At 40.3% G+C, this 27,411-nt stretch overlaps 1 protein-coding gene across 1 annotated transcript in view; it reads right to left on the bottom strand.

Moving 5' to 3' along the window:
• TTC29 (tetratricopeptide repeat domain 29) overlaps nt 1-27,411 on the bottom strand; it is a 241,312-nt gene that overhangs the window by 133,422 nt on the left and 80,479 nt on the right. Inside the window, exon 5 of the mRNA XM_066573669.1 lies at nt 26,198-26,383. Coding sequence (XP_066429766.1) covers nt 26,198-26,383 — 186 coding nt within the window. The remainder of the gene's footprint in view (nt 1-26,197; nt 26,384-27,411) is intronic.

Genomic DNA, 27,411 nt, shown 5'->3' with positions numbered 1-27,411 from the left:
TAGGAGCTAAAATGTATTACATTTACACATATTTTTCAGCCAGAAAAGCATGGCCTAGTTTCTAATTTTGTAAAGATTTGTAGTTTATTGGCACAGGTTTAACATAATGCTAGGTGTTAAAGGGAAGGTGTCATCAGAAACTGATCTATTACAAAAATCACATTTTTATGTTAAACATTTTTAAGCATTTGGGTTATTTTTATTTACCTTTCGGTCACAATCTATATATTTTTAAAAACATCCTAAAATGCTGCATTTTTCACACTGACCACAGAGCCTAATACTACTCTGTCACTTCCTGATCTGTAGAGACAACTTTGCAGCAGTCATCTTACTAACATCACAAGCAGGATTACACTGGAAGGGAGTAAAAAGGCGGATCCAGCGCTATATCTCAATACTGGTCTCCTATATTGAAATAACAATAGTGTACTTTAACCCTTTCCAATCCACTGTCTGACCTCTGAAGACATTATGATTTAAGGCTGTACAGCTCTGATGTTGGAAGACATCTGTCGGGGTTCTCTTACTGTATATTGCCAGCCTCTCTGCTGTCGGAGCCTATCCAGCGTGTCACTCCATGCAGTACTGGCTTTAGCCAGCATATAGCACCGTTGTATAAGCAGAAAAAGAGTGTGCCTCCTAGGAAAACCAGGATACAAATTGGATTGGAAAGGGTTAATAGGAAGGCATAGATGTAGTACATGATGGTATGGTGCACAGGCCCTGAATGTGCATTTCATTTTTTGTTTTGCGGACCCTGTAAGAGAGAGTAAAACCCAATTGCAAAGTTAAAAAGCAACATATGAGAAGCAGAAATCTACTTACTCCATTTCTCTAAGTTCCGTGGGACTGCTGCTAAGACTGAAGTAAGGAAAGCATACTTAAAGTGGCCTCCTTCTGCTATGATACATTCATGGAGCCATCAACAGTGCAGTCCAGGGCTGATGCTATCATTGTGGGACCGTTTTGGTGGACGGTGAAGCGCAGATTCAATGCAGATGCAATGCAAATTACTAGTAAGAGCACAACCTAATCAGAAGACAGTACAAATTTCAGCGAGAATGTGTGAGTAGAAGCTTTACATGATCGCATTGCTGTACCTGTGTTCCATCTAGGGACTTTCAGTGGCGTTTGGTACCTGAATCTCCTCCAAACAACGGTGGATGACTTCCTGGATGATCTTTCCCTATGGTAGCAGAAGGAGGCTACTTAGAGAATGCTTTCCTTACATAAATCACAGCAGCGGTCCCATGAGACTCAAAGAGACATAGAAAGCATATTTCTGCTTCTCACCTGCTACTCTTCAACTCTGCAATTGGTTTTTACTCTCCATCTCTTAGAGAGGCCACAACACAAAATTGAAATCCATGTTCTGGGTCCCCATCATGTAGTGTATCCATGCCTTCCTATGTTATTTTAATATAGGACACACTAGTATTGAGCCATAGCACTGAATCAGTCTTTTTACCACCTATATATACCATGTATAATAGGTAATTCACAGAGCATGCCTAGAATAGTATCCCATACAAGTCAACGGGTCAGCTCCTGTCCACTGTTTGAATGGCCCATGAAGCTGCTGTAAAGCATATTTCTAAATGCTCTAAATACTGTTACTCAGGAAAGATGGCGACCCCCATAGTCATGTATAGACAACAGAATAAAAAACATCTACAATCAGAAAATAAAATCAGATTAGAAAATGTTTCTCTATATGATTTTAATTGGTAATAAAAATCTAGGTGATATGTTCATTTTAAGAATATACACAGGCAAAATTAGCTAGGAAGCAAAAACCCTTCATATAAAGGATCCTGTCTTTAATAACATACTGTATATGCCTTCAAAATATCTGAAAATCCCACTTCTAATCTATTAATATGCAAGTTGTAAGCACTGACCAAGCTTTAGATAGAGAACATGCATATGGCTTCATCAGTTACATTATTTTCCCAGTGCAAAGACTGATATTAACACAAATGGGTTTAAATGGGAAGCTGCCATAAAAGCAGGCACATAAATGTAATTCTTCCAGACGCTATTTTGATGCACATTTTTTGATGTCATGAATATTTAATGAAATGGCCCAAACTAAAGCCATATAACATTCTTACATTACTGATGTCTGCGCCCGTGAGCTACAAACATTAGAGCCATGATTGAGTGTACTAAAATGAACTCGTTCAGCATTGCATTGATTAGTCGAAATGCAGAGAAAGAGAAGGGAGACAGAGGAAAAGATGCGTTACCCCACTTAAGAATAAAAGCTGGCACAATTGAAGGTTTCATTGCTAGAGCAAGGACGGCATTATACACTAACCCATAATTAAATAAATAAGGTATCGTTGCAAAGCACTGCTTGCCGAGACCTGACATTAATCTGGTGGGATGTTAATTAGGTTCAAAGACTGCTTCCGGTGTTGTTCCAGTAATTTATTATGTCACAAATTGCAAGATGTACTGGCTGACCTGCCCGGCTGCGGCGTATCAGCAATCTTGAGGGCAGCTAATTATCTTCTTCCCTATAAGCATGTGCATTTTTAGTATCTAGTGGAAGTTAAAATAGAAGAAACAATCATAGAAAAATAATTTGACACTTGCAGACGGGAACATTTTTCTAGTCAAAAGGATAAGTAGAAACCAGAGTATTTGTTGTAAACAGCGGTTATTCTGCTATGTTCTGTACAATGCGAGTTAGTCATTTAGTTAGAATCCTTCATACATAAAGAGACCTCAGATCAAATATTGTTTATTCTAAGAGTTACTTAAAGGTGTTGTCTGGGTTAATTAATTTCTATGTAAATAGTCTCCCCATGTGTAAACATAACAACAGATTGTATGCTCACCTCTCCCTGTTGTGCCCCGTGCTGCAGCCGCTGGTCTCCCCGTGACGTAATATTTACAAGCTGCAGTCAGCCTATATGCAGAATGTCACAAGCTGCTGCAGCCAATCACAAAGCAATTGAGTACTGAGGTCTGTGATTGGCTGTAGCAGCTTGTGATGTCCCATACACAGGCTGACTACAGCCTATAAATACTACATTACTGGGAAGACAGACAGTTGCGGCGTGGGACACAACGGGAGGCCGTGAGAGGTGCATATACTATCTGTTGTTCTTTTTACACATGGGAGACTATTTAAATTTAAAAAATTAACTCAGAAAACCCCTTTAATTACCTTTAAGTAAATTTATAGTCTCCAACATCAAGGGATGCTAATAGCCATTAATAATTACTGTTCATCACGATATTAAAGCCATCGTATGCAGTCAACATCTCAGATTCTTTGTACAATGTCACTGTCATTCTCAGCTGAAATTAAGGTCAACTACTTTATATCACTTATCATTTATATGAACAGCTCTCTTTCAATCAGCTAGAATAATATCCTCTGTTGTTATAACCTTTGGATTTTGTGACTTTGAAATTAGATTTTGGCTTCTAAATTTGCTTTTAAGATTTTTAAACTGCAGTGTTACAATACAAATGTTATCAATGAATGAAGCAAAAGAATGGCAGTGTGTGTCATCATGTATGGACTGTATAAATTAATCCTGGAAGCCACTTAGGGTGCCCTTCAAGGGAGTAAAATATAAGGCCGCCTGCACACGTGCGGATTTTTGCTGCGGAATCTGCGTCGGGTGTCCGCATAGCGAATCCGCAGCAAATACCATCCGTAGCATGCTATTCGAAATCGATTCTTCCGGCACATGAGTGGAAATCAGCAGCAAAATCAATAGAAGCCATCCGACCAGTGGCCCATGCACAATTAACTTTGCTCACAGGTTGTGGATTCTATGTCATCATCTAGGGAAGGCGCGAAAAAAATAAACATTTGAAAAAACAATCTGTACATGCGCATGTCCGACGGTGGCTTGCCATGACCTTCCACAGTACAGAAAAAGAAGAGAAGAAACAGGTATGCAGGGTTGCCAGCCGCGGTCAGAGCCAGAATGCACTGCAAGAACCTGCATGCAGAATCTGTCTCTGCCGCGTGCAGGCGGACTAAGGAGTTATATTAAAAAAGCAAAATTAAAAAAACCAAAAAGAAAACAATGCACTGTCTCTCTACAGCCCATCAGGCTTTGAAACTGAGCAGCTAATGCTTTATGATACAACCAAACATGCAGACATAATATAAGGTTCAGCAGTGGGGCATCTTTATCCGGAAAGGCACCAGACTCAAACATGAAAAAGTGACCAAAACTGACAAGGCTCTCCAAATTGTGCATAAATCTAACCCTACTTCATGCCTCTTAACTGACCTACGGCACACTACAGTAGACCTAAAAAATCTCCTAGATCATAGTTACACTCGATTCCGGGAATGCAATAACCTTTTTTTTATGATTTTGCAAATAAATGCAGGTGGCCTTTAGCTCGCAGACTACATCCTAGATTATTCCATACCTATATTCCTAAAATCAGATCCTCTTCTGGTGTAGAGGTTCATATCCCGGACTCAATCTCATTTTCACAGACTACTATCACTCCTTGTACAACACTAAGGGTCAATTCTCGGATATGCCTCCCGCTGCAAAGTAGAATCAATCAATATACTAAAGACACCCCTCTCCCAACCCTCTCCAATAAGAACAGCAGAGATTTAGACTCAGAGTTCTCTGAGGAAAAGGCAATTTCAGGAGTTAAGCTCTCTCCATCTGGCAAAAGCGCTGGCCCTGGAAACTTTAAGTACTCCTACTTATATCCTCTCTGTGGACATAGAAAAGGCGTTTGACAGAGTCCACTGGTCATTTTTATGTAGCACTGTGTCACTAATTGGACTTGGTCCCACCATACTGAATAAGATCATGGCTTTCTATCATGGCCTTTCCGTAAAAGTCTGCGCAAATGGGGTCCTCTCCCTTTACAATCTCTAATGGGACCGAACAGGAGTGCCCCTTATCTTCTCTCCTGTACTCTCTAGTGATGGAGCACTTAGCAGTTGCCATATGCAACAATCCTGATATCAAGAGCCTAAGAGGCATAAGTACAAAGCTGCCCTGTATGCTTATGATCTTCTTTTGTATGTCATTAACCTCAGAATTTCTTTTGCTTCCGTTTTAAATGAGTTAGCAAAATAAGGTTTAGTTAGCAATTTTGAAGTAAATCTCTCTAAAACTGAAATTAACTTATCTCTGTCACATACAGAAATGCCTTCCCTCAGGGAATCCTTCCCCTTCTATTAGTATTCCACCTCATTTAAACATCTTAGGTGTTCAGGTACCATCTGACCTGTCTAAGCTTTACAAATTTAACTGACAGCCTTTACTATCTTGTGTTGCAGCTGACCTCCAGTCTTATTATCAGGTACGTCTGTTTTGGTTTGGCAGGATCAATACTATCAAGATGGATATACTGCCCAAATTTCTCTACTTGTTTCAAGCCCTGCCGATCATCCTGTCCTGGTCTTCTTTTAAACAGTTGTCGTATGTTTATTATTTTCAAATTTCTCTGAGGCATGACGCAGCCACATGTATGACACATACTTATGCTGAGTGCTAAATCAGATGGTGGCATGAATTTTCTGCTTAATCATCAAGCCACAATTATTACAGGCCTGGTAGACTGGTTTCATGGTGCTGGGCAAAAGTAGTGGGTAGACCTTAAGTCTTCTCTTTCTCCACTAGCCCTGCACTTACCTAGACAGAGGCATGTTACTTTTTCTTACTCAAGACCTATTGTCAATGTAGGACCGCACTGTAAAAAAGCTGGAAATCTCTTGAATTCTAGCTCCACTCTTTTCTTTATGTGACAACCCAGGCTTTCCTCCTGGTGTGGGTGGTGATCAGTTTTTAGTATGCACAAAATCTTCTAAATTGTTCTTCTTATTGTGCCACATCTTGACTGACTGTCAAGCTCTTTCCTCACTAATGAAGTGTCACGCCTCTTACCCAAGAAGTTTTATTTCATCGTTGTCTTACTACCATTGGCAATCTTTTCTTTCCTCTATCTGCCCTTTTTAGGCACTTCATAGAATCCTAGAATGGTAGTGTTGGAAAGGACCTCCAGGGTCATCTGGTCCAACCGCCTGCTCAGTACGGGATTCACTAAATCATCCCAGAAAGATATTTGTCCAGCTGTTGTTTTGAACACTTCTATTGAAGGAGAACTCACCACCTCCCGTGGTAACCTGTTCCACTCATTGATCACCCTCACTGTCAGAAAGTTTTTTCTAATATCTAATCTATATCTTCTGCCTTTCAGTTTCATCCCATTGCTTCTGGACTTTCCCTTTGCAAATGCAAATAGGGCTGATCCCTCTGCACTGTGACAGCCCTTCAGATATTTGTAGACAGCTATTAAGTCTCTCAGCCTTCTTTTTTGCAAGCTAAACATTCCCAGATGCTTTAACGGTTCCTCATTGGACATGATTTTCAGACCGCTCACCATCTTGGTAACTCTGAACTTACTCCAGTTTGTCTATGTTTTTTTTTTATAGTGGGGTGCCACTCACTTACCTTACCATCTACACCATTAGAGTCTCTGTTTCTTCAGGACTTCTACCCTGCAATGACTATATCCCAGCTGTACAGCATTTTACACTCAGCTGCTGACACTGTCCCTCCCTGGTTAATAGCTGCATGTGAACACAAAATTGCCACACCATTCTCCCCAGATCAATGGTCAAAAACCTTTATTTACACCCATACATTACCTATGGTGTGCAAAGCTCTGGAAACAAATTATAAAATCATCTCCCGATGGTATTGTTTTCCATCTGACCTTCACAAAATGTATCCTCGTCTCAGAGGAACGCTGGCGCTATTATGACGCAATAGGTGCCATTATCCACATTTAGTGGAATTGTCTGCTGATGCACTCATTATGGGAAAAAGTATTTTCTATCTATTCGCATATTATTGATCAAAGCGTTTTTTGGAATTCCACAAATTATCATTTAGTCTATGATCCCTGGTAGATGGGGTTGTTAACTCATTAACTCACTTACTGCAGTGCAGACAATTATCCCCAGACACTGGCACTCTGATTGAGCTTCCACACTGCAAAAATGGATCACAGAGGTGGACTTTCTTTGTAGGATGGAAGAATTGGTCACTACGAACAAAAATGAGGTGGATGCATTTTCTCTGACCTGGCAGGGTTAGAACACCTTTAATCACCATTCACCACATGGGATGGCATGGGGTTAGAAGCTGAGCCTGAGCTATCCACTGCGGGAGTCGGCTGTAACTGACAGCTGGGTTCTGGCTGCAACAGTGGGGTTCGGTGAGAACACAATCCACGCTGTTAACCTCTTAAATGCCACAATCAAAGTTAATTGCAGCGTGTAAAGGGATCACAGAGGGAAGGCACTACTTCTGTGACGTCATCGGCTTAATGCAATTTAATTGTGGAAGGCCGATGGGTTGCATAGCAACTGGAGTCAGACAATGGCGTCTGGGTCTACCATGACTAATGACCACTATTATTAGCAATAATACATTTCAGTACAGATGTACTGCAATGTATTATCATAGCGATCATTGGATCACAAGTTCAAGTCCTCTATAGAAACATAAAAAATGTAGCAAAACTAAAAAAAAGTCAAAAAAATGGCATAAAAAGAAACAGCAACTTTTTTTGAGTACTTTCCCCTCTTTAACAAGAAAATAAAAATAAATTTACCCCCCCCCCCCTCCATTTGGCATCATCGCACCCGTAACAACCCATACAATAAATTAAACACACTTTTTATCCCGCACACAAGTACTATAAAAAATAAAAAAAACTGAGCCAAAATGCTTTACTGTTCATTTTGCCTCCCAAATAAATGCAATTAAAGTGATCAACATATTTACATCAAAATGGTACCAATAAAAACTATGGCTTGTCATACAAAAAAACAGGTCCTCACAGAGCTCAGTCCATGGAAAAATAAAAAAGTGATTGGACAATGAATGTAGCCAAGTCACCGTTGGCAGAAAAATTCCCAAAAAGGAAAACTAAAATATAACCTTTATTAAATATATTTAAAATCTGGCGAAGTATATATATATATATCAGTTCAGATAGCCGAACATTACTAATTCTCACAATAGTATCAATAAATTGATGGCTTTATTGAAAGCTTGGATGTAGAGACCCCACAACAGCAAAGCCTACATATGGTGATCTAGCTATTTGCCCAATTCGTAATTGTCTAACTGACCCATCTATTTTCAAAGTACCTTACTTATTTGGGTCATAATAATAATAAATCTTAGGGGAACTCCACTTCACCTGTCAAGCCTCTATTGTGTGACTAAATCTCTGAATCATATACCTGACATCCAGTTTCAAATAATTTGTGAAGAAGCTCCACTATTTGTTTTTATTTTAAGTACTCAGCTTCCATTAAAGATGATACTCCACTTTGGAGATTGAACCTAATATAGTAGGTATTGCTGTGCTTATATGCACTAGGGTACAGCCACTGTACAGATTTGCATATAAATACACAGGACTACTCTAGATGACATGGGAGAATTATATCACCATATCTGGATTTATCAGATGACCTAGCATCTATTATGATACCCTCATTCAGTATCCAGGCCTGCCTACTGGCATAATGGTCCCTCAAGTGATAAATGGACCAATTCATTCATATATCCCCGCTTATAATGAGTACTGTTTAAAGATTTCCATATATAGGTTGACACTCATTAAACAGCCTCACAGGGGTAAATGAAATAGCCTTGTATTTACTTAAACAGTCATATATTACTGCACAGTCAGCTACCTATTGTAATAAAGGTTATATTTTAGTTTCTCTTTTCCCTTCGGTGATTTCTGACAATGAATGTAGTAATTTAAGAAAAAAATAATTTCCAAAAAAGAAAACGTATATTGTGCAAATGTGGAAAAAACTAGAAAAGATATAATTTTGGTGTTGTTGTAATTGTACCAACCCACAAAAAAATATATCATGTCATTTATGCGAAATGATTAACACTGTAAAAAGAACCCCCCCAAAAATAGCAGAATTGAGGTGTTTTTTTCTCCCTGTAATAGAAGTTATACAATACATTATATGTACGCAAAAATGGTACCAATTAAAACTAAAGTTAATCACACATAAAAAAAGCCCTCATACTACAAAATACAAAACATTATGGCTTTTGAAAAGTGGAGTTAAAATCCCCCCAAAATTATTGCATCCTTAAGACCAAAATAGGTCAAGCTATTAAAGGGTTAAAGATTTGTTAGCGTTTTCCAATTATTATTAATGATTGTTGGGTACTTAAATTTTTTTGCTTGCAAGACTGACCTGATAGTCTCTCAATAGGAGAGGAGCATTATGACCATAAGACCCTTCCCCCATCCTTTTCCCCACCCCTCTGCTTTTATTTTTTTTCTTATTGCTCCTCTTTTTAGTCTTTCCTACTCAGTCTTATTATTACTCATTTACGGGCTGTCACAGGCTGCTGCAGCCAATCACAGACCTCAGTGTTCGAGCTGCAGCAGCTCCCTCTGTCAGCCTTGTTATGCTGCAGTCACAGTGAAGGTTTCTCTGGTCCCAGCCATCAGAGCTAGAGGCTGGCTGTCATCAGATAGCCGAGGCCCACTTCTGCTAGCATGGAAAACCTGAGTTGGTATTCTGATGTATCGCCATAAAAAGGCACATGCATCAGATAAGGCCCATTAATGACAACTGTAAGAAGGTATATGGGCAGTCACTAAATCAAAGGGGATTTATTTCAGGAAAAAGGGGTTCTCTGACCAAAGAATAGTTGATGCCATCTACACAGTGATTACAGCGCAGTTACCTCCAGTGATCATAGGTAACGTCTTCTCTGACTGTAGTTATGTATTTTTTGTTCTTCTTATCTGGGCCTAAGCAACCCAGCTATGGCTTGTCTCTACAAACTCTCCTTATGAAGTCCCCACAAAAGCCCCCACTCTGCTACCTCTTCCTTATGAAGTCCCTATAAAAAACAGTAATACACTACTTTCTTTTGGGCCCCCAGAAAGTATTAATACCCCCTCCTGTTGGTGTCCCCACAGAGTAGCTGTGTCCCCTCATCTCAGAGCCCCCACAGATTAATAGTGCCCCTTTTGTGGCCCACAAACTAATAGACCCCCTCCCCCTGTGTCCTCATTTAGAAATAGTGCCCCAGTCCGCCAGTCGTAGTTGGTCCTCTGTGATAACCCCCCCCCCCCCAGTAGTAGTAATGGACTCCCTGTGCCACTGCTGCCCCAGTAGTAACAATGATCCCTCTGTTTTACTACCCACCAATAGTAACGGTTCCATTGTGTCATTGTCCCCCCAGTAGTAATGGCCCCTTTCTGTCACTGCTCCCCCAGTAGTAGCGATCCCTCTTTACCCCTGCAGCACTAGTAATGGTCTCTCTGTGCACCCAGTTTTTCTGCTTGTGTACCTACATGTCATTAATCTCCTCTTTGCACATTTTGATGCTGGCACACACACAGCAGTGACAGTGTGTGCATCCTCCTCCCTCTCCGGTCTCCTCAGTACCTTGTGCTCCAGCGGTCAGTGACTCACATGGAGACAATACTAGAGGAAAGGAACCAAAGTAGAAGACATAGATGCAGATACTGTTACTGACATGCATATATGCCAGCATCATGAGGTCTAAAGATGAGATTCACAACGTGAAGGCTGCAATAGTGGTACATAAACAGGGCCAGTGGACTGGGGATGGGACAGAGACAGTGCAGCCACAGCAGGACATATGTGTTGGGAGGATGATAGGACTAGGCCGGACCACTAGACAGTGCTCAAATGTATTCACTCCTACCAGTGGAGCGGGCTTTCTTCCTCTTCTGGACCCCTGTTCCGGCTGAACTGACTGCACAAGCGGTATATCCACCCTGTGTATTTTTGCAGTTGGGTTTTTGTCAATTTCCATAAGTACTACTTTTTTAAAGGGAACCTGTTATGAGTTTTATGTAGCCCAGACGAAAAGCAGCATAAAATTCAACAAACATGCAAATTGTAAACATTTATATATTACTATGGAGCATAGCGACATTTTCAGAAAAAAATACACTTTGACAACCTGTGAAGAATGGGGAGAAGAGTCATGGATCTGCTGGGTGTACCTAAATAGGGAGAGTCCTGTCAATCTAGCTTATCAGTGCTTGTCAATGTTATTCTACTATGCCACAGTACTCCACAATTGTAGATGAAATGACAGAGAGATCAGCCCTACCTACTTAGATGCTGTGGTCAATAAACAATTAGGATCAAAGTTATCTCCTATTCCAGTCGTTGCAGGTGAGTGTTAGGGGTGGGCAAACTGGGCAACTTACTTCCAAACAAAATTTATATAGGTTTTTCTTGCTGTACAACTTTTATTTCTTTCAAAGAAATTTAGTTTTTTTTTAATTATTTTCTGTTGTCATCTTCTGACAGACATAATTTAAAAAATTTTTTTGTAGACATAGTTGTGCATAGGCTCATTTTACTGCGGGATGTCCTGTAGTTTCCATTGGTACCATTCTGGAGTAACATTCCTTACGCATTTTGATGTTCAGATGCTAAGAGTAAATGTGCAGCTTGCAATGCTGAGATCCATTGGCAACCTCAAAACCTGGAGAAGGGTTTGCTGCTCACCGGGCAGACACTTACTTGGACTAATGTGGGGTTGGATGGTAATATGGGAGTGCAGGATGGTCAGGCAGCTAGCTGGGTGACAGTTAGAAGGAGGGGTAGAGGGAAGAGATCCAGGGAGGCTAGTCCTGACAAGTTTGAAAAATTGCCAGATGAGAGGAATGCCAATATAGGATTAGCACTGCTGCTGCACGACATGACCTCTGATAGCCAGAGGAATATCTGCTCCAGTAGGAAGGGGAATAAGAGCACAGGGCAGGCTAGACAGGTCCTGGTAGTGGGAGACTTAATTATTATAGGGACAGACAGAGCAATCTGCCAAGAGGACTGGGATCGTCGAACAGTGTGTTGTTTTCTTGGTGCTTGAGTTCGACACATGGCGGATCGGGTTAACATTACTGGGATGGGTTGGGCAGGATTCCGGGGGCATGGTACACATTGGCACCAATGACAAAATTAGAGGTAGGATCCTAAAAAAACAATTTCAGGGAACTAGGATATAAGCTTAAGGCAAGTACCTCTAAAGTAATATTTTCTGAAATCATACCTGTACCACGTGCCACATCAGAAAGGCAGAGGGAGATTAGAGAGCTAAACAAGTGGCTCAAGAGTTGGTGTAGGAAGGAGAAGTTTGGGTTCTCGGAGAACTGGGCTGACTTTACGGTTGGCTACAGGTTCTACCGTAGGAGAAGATGGCTAGAAGGTTGAATGCATGTTTAAACTAGGGATCGGGGGGAAAGGGCAACCAGAGAAAGAGAGAAAATGGTGTGGACAGAGATCTGGGATAAAATAATGAGAATGGAGTTGGAGTGATCAGAGATGTTAGTATAGTTAGAACTGGCAGAATGGTTAATAAAGAAATACTAACCATAAAACTAACCAAATCACCTTCTGAACTTTATAGTGACTAATGGTAAAAGTCTGACCAATAAGGTTGACAAACTGGAAGTAATAATGTCTGAGAAAAACTATCACATAGTGGGAATAACAGAGACCTGGTTGGATGAAAGCTGTAACTGGGTGGTGAACTTACAGGGTCACAATCTGTTCAGAAGGGATAAAAAAAAACGCAAAGGGGGAGGAGTTTGTCTTTATGTTAAATCCTATTTAAAGCCTACACCGCAGGAAGATAAATTCGAGGGAGGTGAACATGTGAAGTCTCTATGGGTAGCGCTACATGGAGGGAAAAACAATAATAAACTCCTCATAGGGGGTTTTCTATAAACCGCCAAATACAACAGAAGACATTGAATATCTATTAATGAGGCAAACAGATGAAGATGAAGATGCAGAGGGAGAGGGAGAGAGAGAGAGAAAAAAAAAACTCAGCAACCGGCGAAAATATGCCGCGTTGCCCGCAGCTATTAGGTTCTATTGAACCCAATAGCTCAATGCTCACGGTGCGGAATTCCATTGCGGAATTCCGCACCGTGAAATCTCCCGTCCTCAAGTCAATGGAAGCCGTCCGCTCACGCTATCTTCCGCTGTAGCACAGCGGAAGATAGCGTGAAATCGCCTCTCCGCCCACCGCCGCGTCGTATGACACACCCGGCCACGTCATGTGATGCTGTGGGCGTGTCTTGAGAAGTGGCTGGCGTGTCACATGACGCTGCGGCGCATCATGCGGGACCCAGGACGCCGGATCCGCTGGTAAGTATGGGGTCTCTGGGGGGGCGCCGTGACGGGCTTCGGCACGGAATATTCCGCGGCGGAGCCCGTCACGGCCATGTGCAGCCGGCCTAAGCTTTAAGAAGGCAAAATTCAATTGCCTTAGAGATACCCTTACCTTTATTGACTGGGACAATGTCCTCAAAATAAGAGTACAAACAATAAATAGAAAATGTTTAATAACATCTTAAATGCAAATAAGAAAGATGGAAATACTCACTGTGAGCTGTTCATACCTTACAGGAATAAAAAGCTTAGGACTAGGAGAAAAACCAATATAGCTTAATAAAGATGTAAAGGGGGCAATAAACAACAAAAAGTGTTTAAACTACTAAAATAAGAAGGGATGTGAAGTACAAAAAACTATGGAAAGGGTGGGTGACATATAAGGAAAAGTGAAAGTCATAGATAAAGAAATAAGACGCCAAGTTGCTGTTTGTGTTATATGTTGAAACTGATATTATGTATACTTATAAGAACAAAATTTTCTTTGGAGACTATGCAGCGATATATGATATAATTGAGAGCTATTAACATACCAGCATCAAGAATGTCTACGGTATTTATGAATGACGCTTTGTAATTTCTATGACATTTATATTCTTGAATATTGCATTGAGATGTATACGTTTGATAATTTTCCAATAAAAAAATACTAATGGAAAAAAAAAGAAGTACTTAAAACCTATAAGTAAAAAAATAAAATGATGTAAAAAGAAGATAAAAGCAGCAAACAGAGAGACTCATTGGCAAAGAGAGTAAAAGTTACCCTAAACTGTTCTTCAGTTATATAAAAAGTTTAATACTGAAAGTATTAGCCCTTTAATAGATAATACAGGAAAAAATTGTAGAGGGAAAAGAGAAGAAAAGGAAATGTCAGATGAGATGCAGAGTTATTAAGTAAACTCTCCACTAAATGTAACCCAGGAAGAAGTGCAGAGTTGCCTTAAAAAATTTAAAATAAACAAAGTGTTACACCCTGAAGGCATACAACCGTGGGTTTTAAGGGAATTAAGTAATGTGATAGAAAGACCATTGTTTTTTATATTTAAGGACTGTGGATTGGTTTATAGGTTTATAGACCTCAGGCATCCTCTTTATCTGGAGGAAGATGGTTTTCTACACAAACCTAGAAGGGGGTTCTTTACTGTAAGAGCAGTGAGAATATGGAACTCTCTGCCTAAGGACGTGTGATAATGAATTTGACAAAAGAGTGTAAAGAGGGGCCTGGATGCTTTTTTGAGTATAATAATATTATATGTTATAGTCACTGATTACGTCAGAAGGATGGTTGATCCAGGGATTATTCTGATTGACAAAGTCAGGAAGAATTTTTTTTTAAATGAGGAAAATTGGCTTCTACCTCATTAAGGATTTTGCCTTCCTCTGGATCAACAGGCTGAACTAGATGGACATATGTCTTTTTTTAGCCTAACATACTAAGTTACTATGTTACTGGTAGTGGGTATGGCGGGGTGGTGTTATTGGTAATATCCGTCATACATTGAATCATAGAATGGTAGAGTTGGAAGGGACCTCCAGGGTCATCGGGTCCAACCACCTGTTCAGTACAGGATTTACTAAATCATCCCAGACAGATATTTGTCTAGCCTTTGTTTGAACACTTCCATTGAAGGAGAACTCACCACCTCCCATGGTAACCTGTTCCACTCATTGATCACCCTCACTGTCAGAAAGTTTTTCTAATATCTAATTTGTGTCTCCTCCCTTTCAGTTTCATCCCCTTGCTTCTAGTCTTTCCTTCTGCAAATGAGAATAGGACTGATCCCTCTGCACTGTGACAGCCCTTCAGATATTTGTAGACAGCTATTAAGTCTCCTCTCAGTCTTCTTTTTTGCAAGCTAAACATTCCCAGATCCTTTAACCGTTCCTCATAGGACTTGATTTGCAGACCCCTCACTATCTTGGTAACTCTTCTCTGAACTTGCTCCAGTTTGTCTATGTTTTTATTAAAGTGGGGTGCCCAGAACTGGACACAGTATTCCAGATGAAGTCTGACTAAGGAAGAGTCGAGGGGATAATTACCTCACGTGATCTAGACTCTATACTTCTCTTAATACATCCCAAAATTGTGTCTGCCTTTTGGCTGCTGCATCACATTGTTGACTCATGTTCAGTCTATGATCTATTAGTATACCCAAGTCTTTTTCACATGTGCCGCTGCTTAGTCCTTTCCTCCCATTCTGTATGTGCTTTTTTCATTTTTCTTGCCCAGATGAAGGACTTTGCATTTCTCCTTGTTAAATACCATCCTGTTAGTCGTCGCCCACTGTTAAAGCTTTTCTAGATCTTTTTGAATACTCTCTCTTCCCTAGTGTTAGCTATCCCTCCTAGCTTTGTGTCATCAGCAAATTTGATCAGTTTCCCATCAATTCCCTCCTCCAGATCATTTATAAAAATGTCGAACAACATATTAATGCAGTATTTGGGGCTCAATTCCTAATTTTGCCTAGGGCTACACTTTCTTTAAAACCAGTCTTGCAGGAAGGTGAGGGCTGTATAACACAACTGCCACCTGCTGCATATGGGGCGAGTTCAGCTCCTGAGCCTGCTCCATACACTGATGTACAACATCTGCTGTAACTATATGGTGGATATCAGGTAGGGGTTAACTCAGGCATCACAGCGTCATAATTATTGAGTGAACACACTCTAAATGTTTTTATCCATCAAATTTCCTTGTGAATACTACGCAGGATATTATATACCAAGTTTTAATATATTGTTGCACAAATAGACCATTCAGCACTGATAACGAAGATTCTCTTCTTACTCATTATCTGTCTTAAGTTGCATTGGACATTTACATGAACTAGCTTTAATTTATTCCTTATAATGTAACATTAATAAAGATTACACAAGAAGGGGAGACAATCCTTAATACCATCAATACTAGAACAATCCTTAATACCAGCACATTATTGTTGTACATAAAAAGGTAATCTCTTGTTATTGCCTTTCATCAGGGCACTTTCCATACTCTTTATTCATGATCTACAACTTATCTTAATGTAACACTAATTTAATATAGCCGTAAGGTTTTGTCTGCATTTTAATTGCCAGGATTTGCATAATAATCAATACACTACCGCTATTAATTCATATATACATAAAAGCTAGCACAGGAAGGGTAATGTTTTTCCACTGGACTTGTTAAAATATTTTAGAATTACATTTCATCTTTGCTTCTTTCAGGATTTTTGGCCAAATCTTAAAACACAAAATGGTACAGACGCAAATATCACTCAAGTATTATCACAATTTGCTCCCACATGTATTAATAATAATGTAATTAAAAAGTGTAAAATGTTAAACAGGTTTCAGTAATTATGACAAATGTATTCAAATGGTGCACAACACTAAATAAATATGGAAATATTCTCATATATTCAAGGTCTGCTCCAAGAGGGATTTAGTATCTTAGAACCTCTGTCTATATGCCAGGGTATATGCAGGGAAAATGCATGGCCACTGCAGGGCAACTGCCCAGCTGGCAATGTCCCTTTCCCTGCAATATCAGCTGTTTGCCAGTGGTGCTGGGAGTGGAACGCAAAGTGATCAGCTGATCCCCAGAAGGGCAACATTTTGAAAGGGGTTGTTCTGCTGAGACAACCCTGTAGGGCTCAGTCAGACAGGCGTTATTTTCATGCATGTATAGGTGTGTGAAATAAAAAAGCAGAACACATGTATAAAAAAGTGTGGCTGAAGCTAAATTTTGCACATAAATAGTGCGGCCCCCATTAAAAGCAATGGGAGAGGATCGCTATCTCCTGCTGCGGCTGTGACAGCTGCAACAGGGGATTCTTCGGATGTGAAACCCCTGGATGTCACATTTAGGGGTTTCAGCTTATTGATGCCTTCAGCCTACCACTAAGGCTGGAGCTGCTGCCAGTTTATTATTTTGTGTGCTGCTGACTACTGCACAGAGCCAGGTCACTGGTGAACAGCACTAGTGCCTGAGGATAGAAAGGGAACTAAGGTTAGATGCCAGTACCCTGATAAATTAGGGGGCTTTACAACCTTAGGAATCTAGGGACTATATTAGGTTAGCCTGACTAAAAAATTGTCAGGAATCCAAGACAGATTGTTGTCAGAATCCTAACAAGAGCCTTAGATGAGTCTCTGGTAGCAGTTTCTGGTGGTCTAGAAATAGACACTAGTGCAAGTGCAGTACAAATCGCAACCACATAAGACGTCCTGGATGGACGATTTCTTGGTTGCGTAGCGTTATAGACTCATAATTGACATTTTATTATTAAGTATGCAGACGCTAGTCATTTCTGATCTTATGTAGTTCGTACAAGTAATCCCAGTGGTGACGAAAGAACTGATGGGATTAAGTCTCTTATAAATAGAGAGTCGCAGATCCTGATTGTACCCTGCGGCTCTATGTGTTCGTTAACACTGCTCCTGATGAATCGCGTGAGCGAGGAAACGCGTTGAGCACTGTATATATAGAGAACAGAACCAGAAAAAGGAGTAATTGAATAACTTTCAAAGGATCATAGACACTTTATTTACTCAATTCCTGTATATTTAGCAACACGTATAAGCAAGTGCATAAATATCATCGGATGCGCTTTTGCTTATAGAAACGGATGTGGAATTAATCGAGATATCCACAAAAGAGTCTATAAACACTTCACAACAGATTGTCCTTAATAAAAAGTTGGTGAAGATGACTCATGCGATATACAGCGAAGAATGAAATGCATCATCTGCATACGTAATTAATAGTTCTTTTACTAAAGCCTTCTTTCCTGACTAGGATTTTTTAAACTATATTATTTATTAAAGGTTAAGTTTTATAAAAAAGAAATAAAACTAGGATTTCAGTCTGTGACAAAGGTTAAAAATATACTGCTCCTCTGCAGCTGTGATTTTTAAAAAAAAAAAAAAAGCAGAACACATGTATAAAAAAGTGTGACCGAAGCTAAATTTTGCACATAAATAGTGCGGCCCCCATTAAAAGCAATGGGAGAGGATCGCTATCTCCTGCTGCGGCTGTGACAGCTGCAACAGGGGATTCTTCGGATGTGAAACTCCTGGATGTCACATTTAGGGGTTTCAGCTTATTGTCAATGGAGCCAGCGGCAGCAGCGCCAGCCCCACTGAAAGATTGCGCTCCTCTGCCACTGCTGTGATAACTGTGGCAGGGGATTCCTTCATCCCTGTGCGGAGTTCCCTCATCGCTGAACACTGTGACAGCACTGTCACAGTGTTCAATAATGAGGGGACTCCCCGCAGGGATGAAGGAATACCCTGCCACAGCTGTGGCAGAGGAGCGCAATGCTATCCCATTGCTTTCAATGGGGCTGGCGCTGATGCCGCCCTATTGAAAGCAATGGGATGAAGGCAACCCCCGCAGGGATTTGGGGGGTCACAGGGGGGTTTGGGCTGAAATATAAGCCCTACCCTGAAAATAAGCCCTAGCTGTAGAAAAAAAATAAATATTACCTAGAATGACGAATGGCTGTGCTTGGTCACAGTGCTCAGCCAATCAGAGACAGTGCTTCGAGGAAGCGGGGATTTTTAAATCCCTGGCTAGAAGAAAATGAAGAAAAAAAGTGTTGGGAACACGAGGAGAACCAGGGCCGGAGATGGACAGAGCTTCTAGGTGATGTATTAATATTTTTCTTTTTTTCCTGTAACTAGGGCTTATTTAAGGGCTTTGGCAGTAGGATTTCGTGTGAAATGAAAAGCGCTGCCCTATCTTTTACAGGTGCGAATTTTTAGCGCTTGTAAAAAATGGACATGTGACTGCCTTCATTGGAAAGCCTTGGTTCTAATAGAGCCGTTTTTTAAATGCACCTATTCATGCGCAAAAAAAACGCTTGTCTGACTGAGCGCTTAAAGAGAATCTGTCATGGAGGTACACATATTATAATCGTGCAGGGTACATCTCTGTGACACTGGAGCTCCTGCTCCTACTAAGAATAGATGTAAATAAAAAAGAGAACAGGTGCTACTTGTGAAGATTTCCCCAGATAAGTATTACAATGGTGAGTTATACTCTGCTTACCTAAGATAGTTGTGAATACGCAACATTATATGGGCATGATGAACAATCCTCAGACTGCTGCCGACGCCACAGAAGCCAACCGCCTAAAGTTCAGGTGAAGAGATTGCATTGAGATTCCACAATCAGGATGGAGTACAATCTGGCTCAGGTGTACATCTGAGGAAGTATTCTGTATGGATTTGAAATGCGTAGCGGAAGCTCTGTAATCAGATTGTACTCCATCCTAACTGTGGAACCACTAAGAACAGAGGCCACTGTTTATACGTATCCCTACTACCTGCAATTGGCAATACTACTGGACATTTATTTACAATGAAACTCCTTATTTGGTTGCTCTATTAGTGCTTATAAGTAATTGTTTCTAAATACATTTAAAGAGCACCTGTCATGCAAAAAATTTTTTAAAAACTGTAACGTATTGAAATAGGAACTGAGAATCCTAGACTTTTTTGCCTTACTTTCTCTTCTAATTAGTGTCACCATTTTGTTACAGCTTTGGGCACCACATAAATATTTATTAAGGAGCCAGTGAGAATTCATACCCAAAGACTCTTGTGCCCCAGGCAGTAGCTCTTCTCACTAAGCTACTGGTCTTGCTACATAATGCACACGGCAGGGCTGGATTCCGCATGCGGATTCCTGCAGCAGAATCCGGCCCTGGGTGCAACGGCGTCCGCACGTACCTTTACTTTCAGTTTTCAATCTGTTCTGCGGATGGTCCGCACGGCAAGCCGTTAGATATGTGCAGTACAGATTTTTTTTTTAAACTCCTGCTTCTCCCGCGTCATCGCTAGGCGATGATGTGGAATCCACGTACTTTCCGCAATGTCATTGCGGAAGGGTTGCTGATCGGATGGCTTCCATTGACTTCGATGGAAGCAGTCAGTGCAGAATCCACACAAAAATGGAGCAATTGGTTTCCATGGGCTCTATTTGCTGTGGATCCGTGGGCAGGAGACCTTACTCTATGCTTTATCATTAGCCCCACTCTTGGATTTTCTATAAAAGCCTGGCTCTTCCACTTCCTTATTGTGATTTTATTGTGCTTTTTTCTTAGTTTGCTTTGTTGCGGCACTAATACTGTCTAACAGACAGTACAAACTAATGCCCCTTCTACACGGGCCGATTCTTGTTTGAACGAGGGCAGGAACGAGAGATGTCACTGCTAGTTGTTCCTGCTAGTGCAGAAAGTTTAGATAGACAGACCATCCTTGAGAATTGTTCACTTCTTGTTCAGTGCTCGCATTCCTATGTGAAGCACCGAGCGGGGAGTGTTTAGACGTAACGAGAAGTAGCAAAGTGGTGATGATTTTCATATAGGCTGAAACTGACCAATACATGAAAAGTTAACAAAAAGTGCATTATGTCTCGCAATTAGCCGTAATGATTTTCGCATACGTTGGTTCATTTGAGCAACAATCGCTATGTATAAATGGGCCTTAAGACAGGCAATGTAAAAATGAGCCAGATTCATCACAGCTGGATGGTAAATCTGTGGAGTTTTAAGACAGTCTAGGGACTCTAGTTGTAGTTTATACTAGTTGGCTTACTTCATACCAAAAATTAAACCAAAAGTTTGGGCGTTTGTTTGAAATTTGATGCAATATTTGCAGGCATTTGGGCCACGTTCCTTTTCCTGCCAATTTGGAAAAAAATGTCTGAAGGTGTCTAAAAATGTGTAGTAAATGTGGCACAAAGCATGTACGACAGTTTTCTGGCACCCTTTCTGTCAGAAAACTATCGAATTTTGCATAGTAATTTCGCCCCAATTCTTCAGCTGCCATCCTCCTGCCTGGACAACTGCCACTGTTATTTGTGCACCAACCACCAAGTATTGCTTACACTTCTATCTTACGCCTATCGACATTGCTGAGTATACCTACGTACCTAACGCTGGTCGATTACTGACCATGCTTGACTGATATCTCCATTGTTGTGTATATTCCATGTATAGCAAACTATGTCCAATAGCCCTTTTATACAGGACGATTATCATTCAGATTCGTTCAGATTCTTGCGCTCATGTGGGAACTTGAACGATAATCGTCCTGTATAAATGCATGCAGCGACTGAACAAGAGTTGCCCAGTCGTTCAGTTTTTGCATGCAGAAAGCTGAATGACATGGCGTTCATGGCAAACAACAATCGTGCACTGTCTGCTTACCATGAATGGAGGCAGGTGGGGAACGAACGCTCCCCGGACCACTCTGCCTCCATTCCGGCAGCGCTAGGAGTGATGCAAATGATACTTGTATCTGTGTAATAGCGAAGGAGCGAGCATCACTGGGATGAGGGACGGACATAATTTTCCTAACAGCTCGTACCTTAATAACTGACCACCCCCTGTCTATTGCCGATACCTATGTACTGAACTCTGGCTTGTACCTATCCTCTGCCTGATACTGTCCAGATCTTGTTACAGCAGCTGGACTTTGATCTTGAGCCCAGACTGTTACAGGGCCCTTCCCTTGAAATCAAGCATAGCAATATTTTTTTAACTGTGTATATGCGCAAGCTTCCAGTGCATTGGCAGTGGCAAGCTAATGGGTCTGGGAGCAGGAATAAGTGGAAACTTAAGTCTATTCACAATGGTATAGTGAAAAAAGAACCTAACGCAAGTTCATGTGGGCATCTTGAGTCAAATGCTCATGCACAAGCACCAAGGGAAACAGTAGAATCACATTTGTTGATGTGCTTCAGGAAAAGCGATTGGCTAGACTCCATGAGGATGAGAAACCTAATCAATTCATGCACTGAGGAGAAGGTGCCCTTTAGGACTGCACCTAATTCCATAATATAGGTGTGGATGCATTGTAGTAAGGATTTCAGAAGAACAGCAAAAAGTTACAAATATTGATAGGCCAAGAAATTTACTTTCACCACGAAAAAGGTACAGATGGTGACAGATACTCTTTGGTATTTAAAGCACCATAAACTAACTTATGGTGCTGTTAGAGCGGGTGACAAGGAGCAGGGTAATGTATTTTTAATACTCACCTGCTCCCTGGATCCCATGGTGTTCACCGGACAAAAATCTGACTCTTTTCAGACTGCGAACATTTAATTCTATGGGAGAGCGTACAAACGAGTTTTTGAAGAGAGTCAGATTTTTGTGCACAGCCTGGCCTTCAGAGGCGGGCACCACGGGATCCAGGGAGTGGGTGAGTATAGAATATACATTACCCGGCTCCCTGTCACCTGCCCCAACAGCACCATAAATTAGTTTATAGTGCTTTAGGCAGGTGACAAGTTCCCTTTAATCTTATTCATACCTCTGATATACTTTTTTCCTCTTTAATCTGTAATAATATTTGTCCTCTTTATTATGGACTAAAACCCCCAGATGAATGTGTGACTCTACTTTGCCATGAGTAAGTTAAAGCTGGCGTGTCGCTTCAGTTGACTTTCCAGAATAAGCGGCTATATGTGTAATGTGTGTACATGATTAACACCATTTCTGGCCAATGTGTGGCGGCAGGTAAGGCTAATATCATACATACAGATCTGTCAGAATTTAACATGACTTCTTAAATGTTCTGATAACTTTCTGTGCTACAGTTTATTTACCTGTTGTGTTGCTTTACAATGGGGTTTGCTGTGTTAAGATAAGAGAACAATATTTTTTAACGGTGTAAATTAACTTGTCATAGAAAATTATCACAATCAGTTAAACTTTGCTGGATCTGTATATTTGGTTGCAAAAAATCTTGCGTTTGTTTTTTATTTTTTCTCAAATCTTTTCTGCAAAAAAAACACAAGCAGATATTATCTGTAGAACAATAGGTACCTATGAAGGCACTACAAACTGTTCTTTTTCTTTGTAGTGTCGTTTTCTCTCAATTTTGATGTTTTTTTGAGTACATGCCGATATTTCTAAATCACAGCATGCTCTGGGTCTGGCATTTTTTTTAGGCAGCTCCATAGAAAAATAAAGCCAAAAAAGTATGTGTGACAAAAAAAATCATAAAAAACAAGTGTAATAAAATCAGGCAAAATAAATACATGCAAGACGTTGTCAAGTTAATTAGTAAAAGGAAAAGAAAAAAGAAACCACTATAAGTCATTAGAGAAGCTAGTAATATAGGAGAAGAAAAGAAGTCTGCCTATATGAGATTTAAAGAACTAAAAGAGTAGCTCAGAATTATATAGAATTAGACAGAAGGAAGCAAATCATATTGTTAATGTTACTAAAGTACAAAAGAAGGAAAAAAATACCAAATGCAATTAGAAGGTGGATAAAACGCTTTTCAGGTACATTAGTGATAGAAAGAAAAAAAACTGTGGAATTACAAAACGTAAAAATGGGGCGTGCAGAATATTACTTTGTTTTTGTAACAAATACTGACAATCTAGACGCCACTAGAATATTGAGATTTTACTATAACCAGTTAATTACTTCAGGTTACTACGTTCAGGTAAGAACTATCAGAGGTTGATCTAGGGATTAGTCTGATTGCCATTATGGGGTCGGGAAGGAATTTTCCCCCGAAAGGGGCTAATTGGCCTCTGCCTCTTGGGGTTTTTGCCTTCCTCTGGATCAACAAAGGGGTTGAAACAGGCTGAACCAGATGGACATTGTCTTCATTCAGCCTTGCATACTATGTTACCATATTACATGTTGACCAGATAATTTTCCAACAGTCAAATTGCAGCATTTGATAATATAGTTGTCATATTGTAAATAAATATATGAAATTACACAAAATATGGGTTAAAAATGAATATCTAAGGGTCATGTTTCTGTTCATACTTGGGCAAAGTCTCAAGTTCGAAGTCATGTTTCTCTTCTGACTAATTTTAAAAGTATCTTTAGGCAATCTGGGTTTTTTTGGGGGGGAGCTCAAAACTAGTTCACATCTAAGAAGGAAGTGCATGTTTTTATAACAGGAATACCTAAGAAAAGCACAAATTATAATGCAATTGAAAACACTGAGAACATCATAAAACATTTAGAAAAGACTGCAAACCCTTCTTAAATAAGTAAAAAAGCAAAAGTTAAAGAATTTGGTATTCCTAAGGAATAGCTAGTTATGACAGTCAAAGAAAATGTATTAGTGGTTAAGGTACCTTTACATGGGCCGACAGTCGCCCAATAATTGCTCAACTAACCGATCTCGGGTGACTGTCAGCCCATGTACAGTGCACTGAGCAAGAAGTTACTCAGTTGTCACTAGTCGTTCCATTACAGCCTACTGAAAAGGAACGACCGTTGAGTGACTTCTTGCTCAGTGTAAACAGTTGCTCGATATAGGTTTACAGTTGGGCAGGCAGTGCGATCCCCAGCGCGCTCCGCTTGCACTCACTTGAATCACTATCGCTCCTGTGCCTCATCTGAGCTGCAATTGAGAAACTCTCAAGGAGCATCTTGAGAGATGAAAACTAGAGATGAGCGAGCGTACTCGTTAAGGCAAATTACTCGAGCGAGTATTGCCATTTTCGAGTAGATGCCTGCTCGTGCCAAAAGATTCGGGGACCGGCGGGGGTGAGTGGTGAGTTGCGGGAATCTTTTGGGATGAGCAGGCATGTACTTGAAAATGGCAATACTCGCTCAAGTCATTTGCCTTAGCGAATACGCTCGCTCATCTCTAATGAAAACCCCTTTGGATTTGGAGCCGACAGTGCAGTATGGTAGACATATGGAAATTTCCCATTGGTGTGTATAGGTATCTGATCTCTGTGAAAGTGTTTCTCTTGTAGAAAAGTAACAGGGGCTCACAGTTTCCATAAAATGTGTAGCTAAGAGCGGCATTTTTTTAAAGAAGTTAAATCTCTGAATGTTCATAGACACTGAAGTGATCAGGTCCATGCGGCTGCTGTGAAGCGAAGAGGAGGCAAGAGAGCATAGATGGGAGGAAGGGGATAGAGAGAAAAAAAGAAGAAAAAAAAAAGAGTGGGAGAAAAGTGAAGAAGATGAAAAAAATGAGACGGCAGAAAGAGAGGAGATGACAGTATAGAAAAGGAAAAGGCAAGATGCAAGAGTGTCACACTAATGAGAATAGGGAACCAGTATATCACCAGGAACAGGAAGTGCCCTTAAACACTATGGTCAAAAGAGCAGGATCCTGCAATTATTGTAGGGAAGAAAGACAAACAAAGCATAACTGCAAAGCTGAATATAGAAAAGATGATAAAAGTTGCATTAAGAGGTAGAAAGAGGAAACCATAATTATTCTCTAAAGTAACCCCCCCGAAAACAGTCTATTCACAATATATCATCAGACAGCATGCTTTTTTTCTTAAAAGGATGTTTTCTATTTTAACCCTTTCCAATCCACTGTCTGACGTCTGAACACATTATGATTTAAGGCTGTACAGCTCCGATGTTGGAAGACGTCCGCCGGGGTTCCCTTACTGTATATTGCCAGCCTCTCTGCTGTCGGAACCTACCCAACGTGTCACCTCATGCAGTACTGGGTTCCGTCAGCAGATAGCGCCGTTGTATAATGGCAGAAAAAGAGTAAGCCACTTAGGAAAGCCAGGATACAAATTGGATTGGAAAGGGTTAAATATAGTCCCAAGCATATGATGTCATAGGACATGCATCCACACATGGACCAATTTAGCTTCCTATCCTGACAAAGTCATACAAGTACTTGAGGTGATTATTCAACTGAGGAACTGAATAAATGAATCATACTCTCTATTTACAATGTAGGATTCTAAAACAAGACATGTACAATTACACCAGGACTGGGATCCTGGGACACCACCAATAATGACAAAAATGCAATTTGTGCTAGATCAGTTCTAGCAGATAATGCATAGTTTAGCAATGGCCTAGTTAAAAAGTGGGATTACACCATGACAAAACTCTGCAAACAGTATATTTTGGGTGCATGGACACAGGTATGCGGCTATATGGATTCACATAAAAACAGTATCCATTTTTCTTAAAAAAAAATGCCTTCACATTATTTTCTTACCATGTTCTTCAGCCATTGTAGCAAGGTTGGCATTGGCCTCGGCTTCTTTTCTCCCTCCATCAGTTTTTATTTGTTTAGCTGTCTGAAAGCAGCATTCATAAAAGTGGTTTGAAAGCCATTGGTCATCCGCCTTCTTAAAGTACTGGGCCAATGCAAACTGATTTTTGTAAACCTCTTCATAGTAGCCTTGAAAGATAAAAATAAGCAATTTTACATTAGGATGAGTTTGTCAGTGAATAGAACAATCTATTTGTGGACATGAAAACTGCTTACTTGGTGGAAAATAAAAATACTTAAACTAAACTAAAAATACTAAGTCTAAAAAGATTCACCTGACTTGAAGAGTAAAGGCCCTTTTACATGCAACGATTATCGCTCAAAATTCGTCCAAATGGTCGATAATGAAGGATAAATCATTACACGTAAACGCGGGCATTGTTCACCTTTCGTTTGAATGATGGATTTTATTCCGCATAAAATCCATAGTTCAGCCACTGAAGGACAGAGCTAATTCATTCCATTTGAATGAATTTCACTCATCTTTCAAAAGACTGCACAATAACAGTGTACTGATTGCGTTTGCTTTGCATACATAATAAGTACACTGTGTACTCTGCCATGAAGAGAACAATGGAATGGTGGATTTTTTAGCAGATTTTGATTCAGGTCTGCAGCAGACTTCGGCCTTTGAATTGAATTCACATTGAACGGGTGATACCTGCTGCAGCTCTGCATCAAAATCCTTAACAAAATCTGCAGCAAATCAACGACGTGTGAACAGACCCTTAAAACAGTTTTGCTATAACTATGCTCCCATTGACAAGAAAATACAGTTATATTACATAAAATGAGGTATTTATGCAGGTACTAGGTTACCAACAAAAAGATCAATCTACCATTTTACAGCCTCATTTAAACTTTCGCAAGTGTTTCAATATGGAATTCTATAATGTAGAGTACCAAACAGATTGCTGTGTTTAGTCTTTTGTGTATGAGCTTGTTTAGAAGTTTAGCGTTATATTTGTGTGTTGAACAATATATAATCCATTTGTAAAAACCCAACCATTTGTCTGTATGTACAGAAGACACCATAGCATCTTTCATCATTATTAGAGATGAGCGAGCACCAAAATGCTCGGGTGCTCGTTACTCGGGACGAAAATTTCGCGATGCTCGAGGGTTCGTTTCGAATAACGAACCCCATTGAAGTCAAT

Source organism: Eleutherodactylus coqui, chromosome 7, assembly GCF_035609145.1.
Source record: "Eleutherodactylus coqui strain aEleCoq1 chromosome 7, aEleCoq1.hap1, whole genome shotgun sequence".
NCBI lineage: Eukaryota > Metazoa > Chordata > Amphibia > Anura > Eleutherodactylidae > Eleutherodactylus > Eleutherodactylus coqui.
The sequence above is the reverse complement of the archived record's forward strand: the minus strand, read 5'-3'. Positions and strand labels throughout refer to the sequence as shown.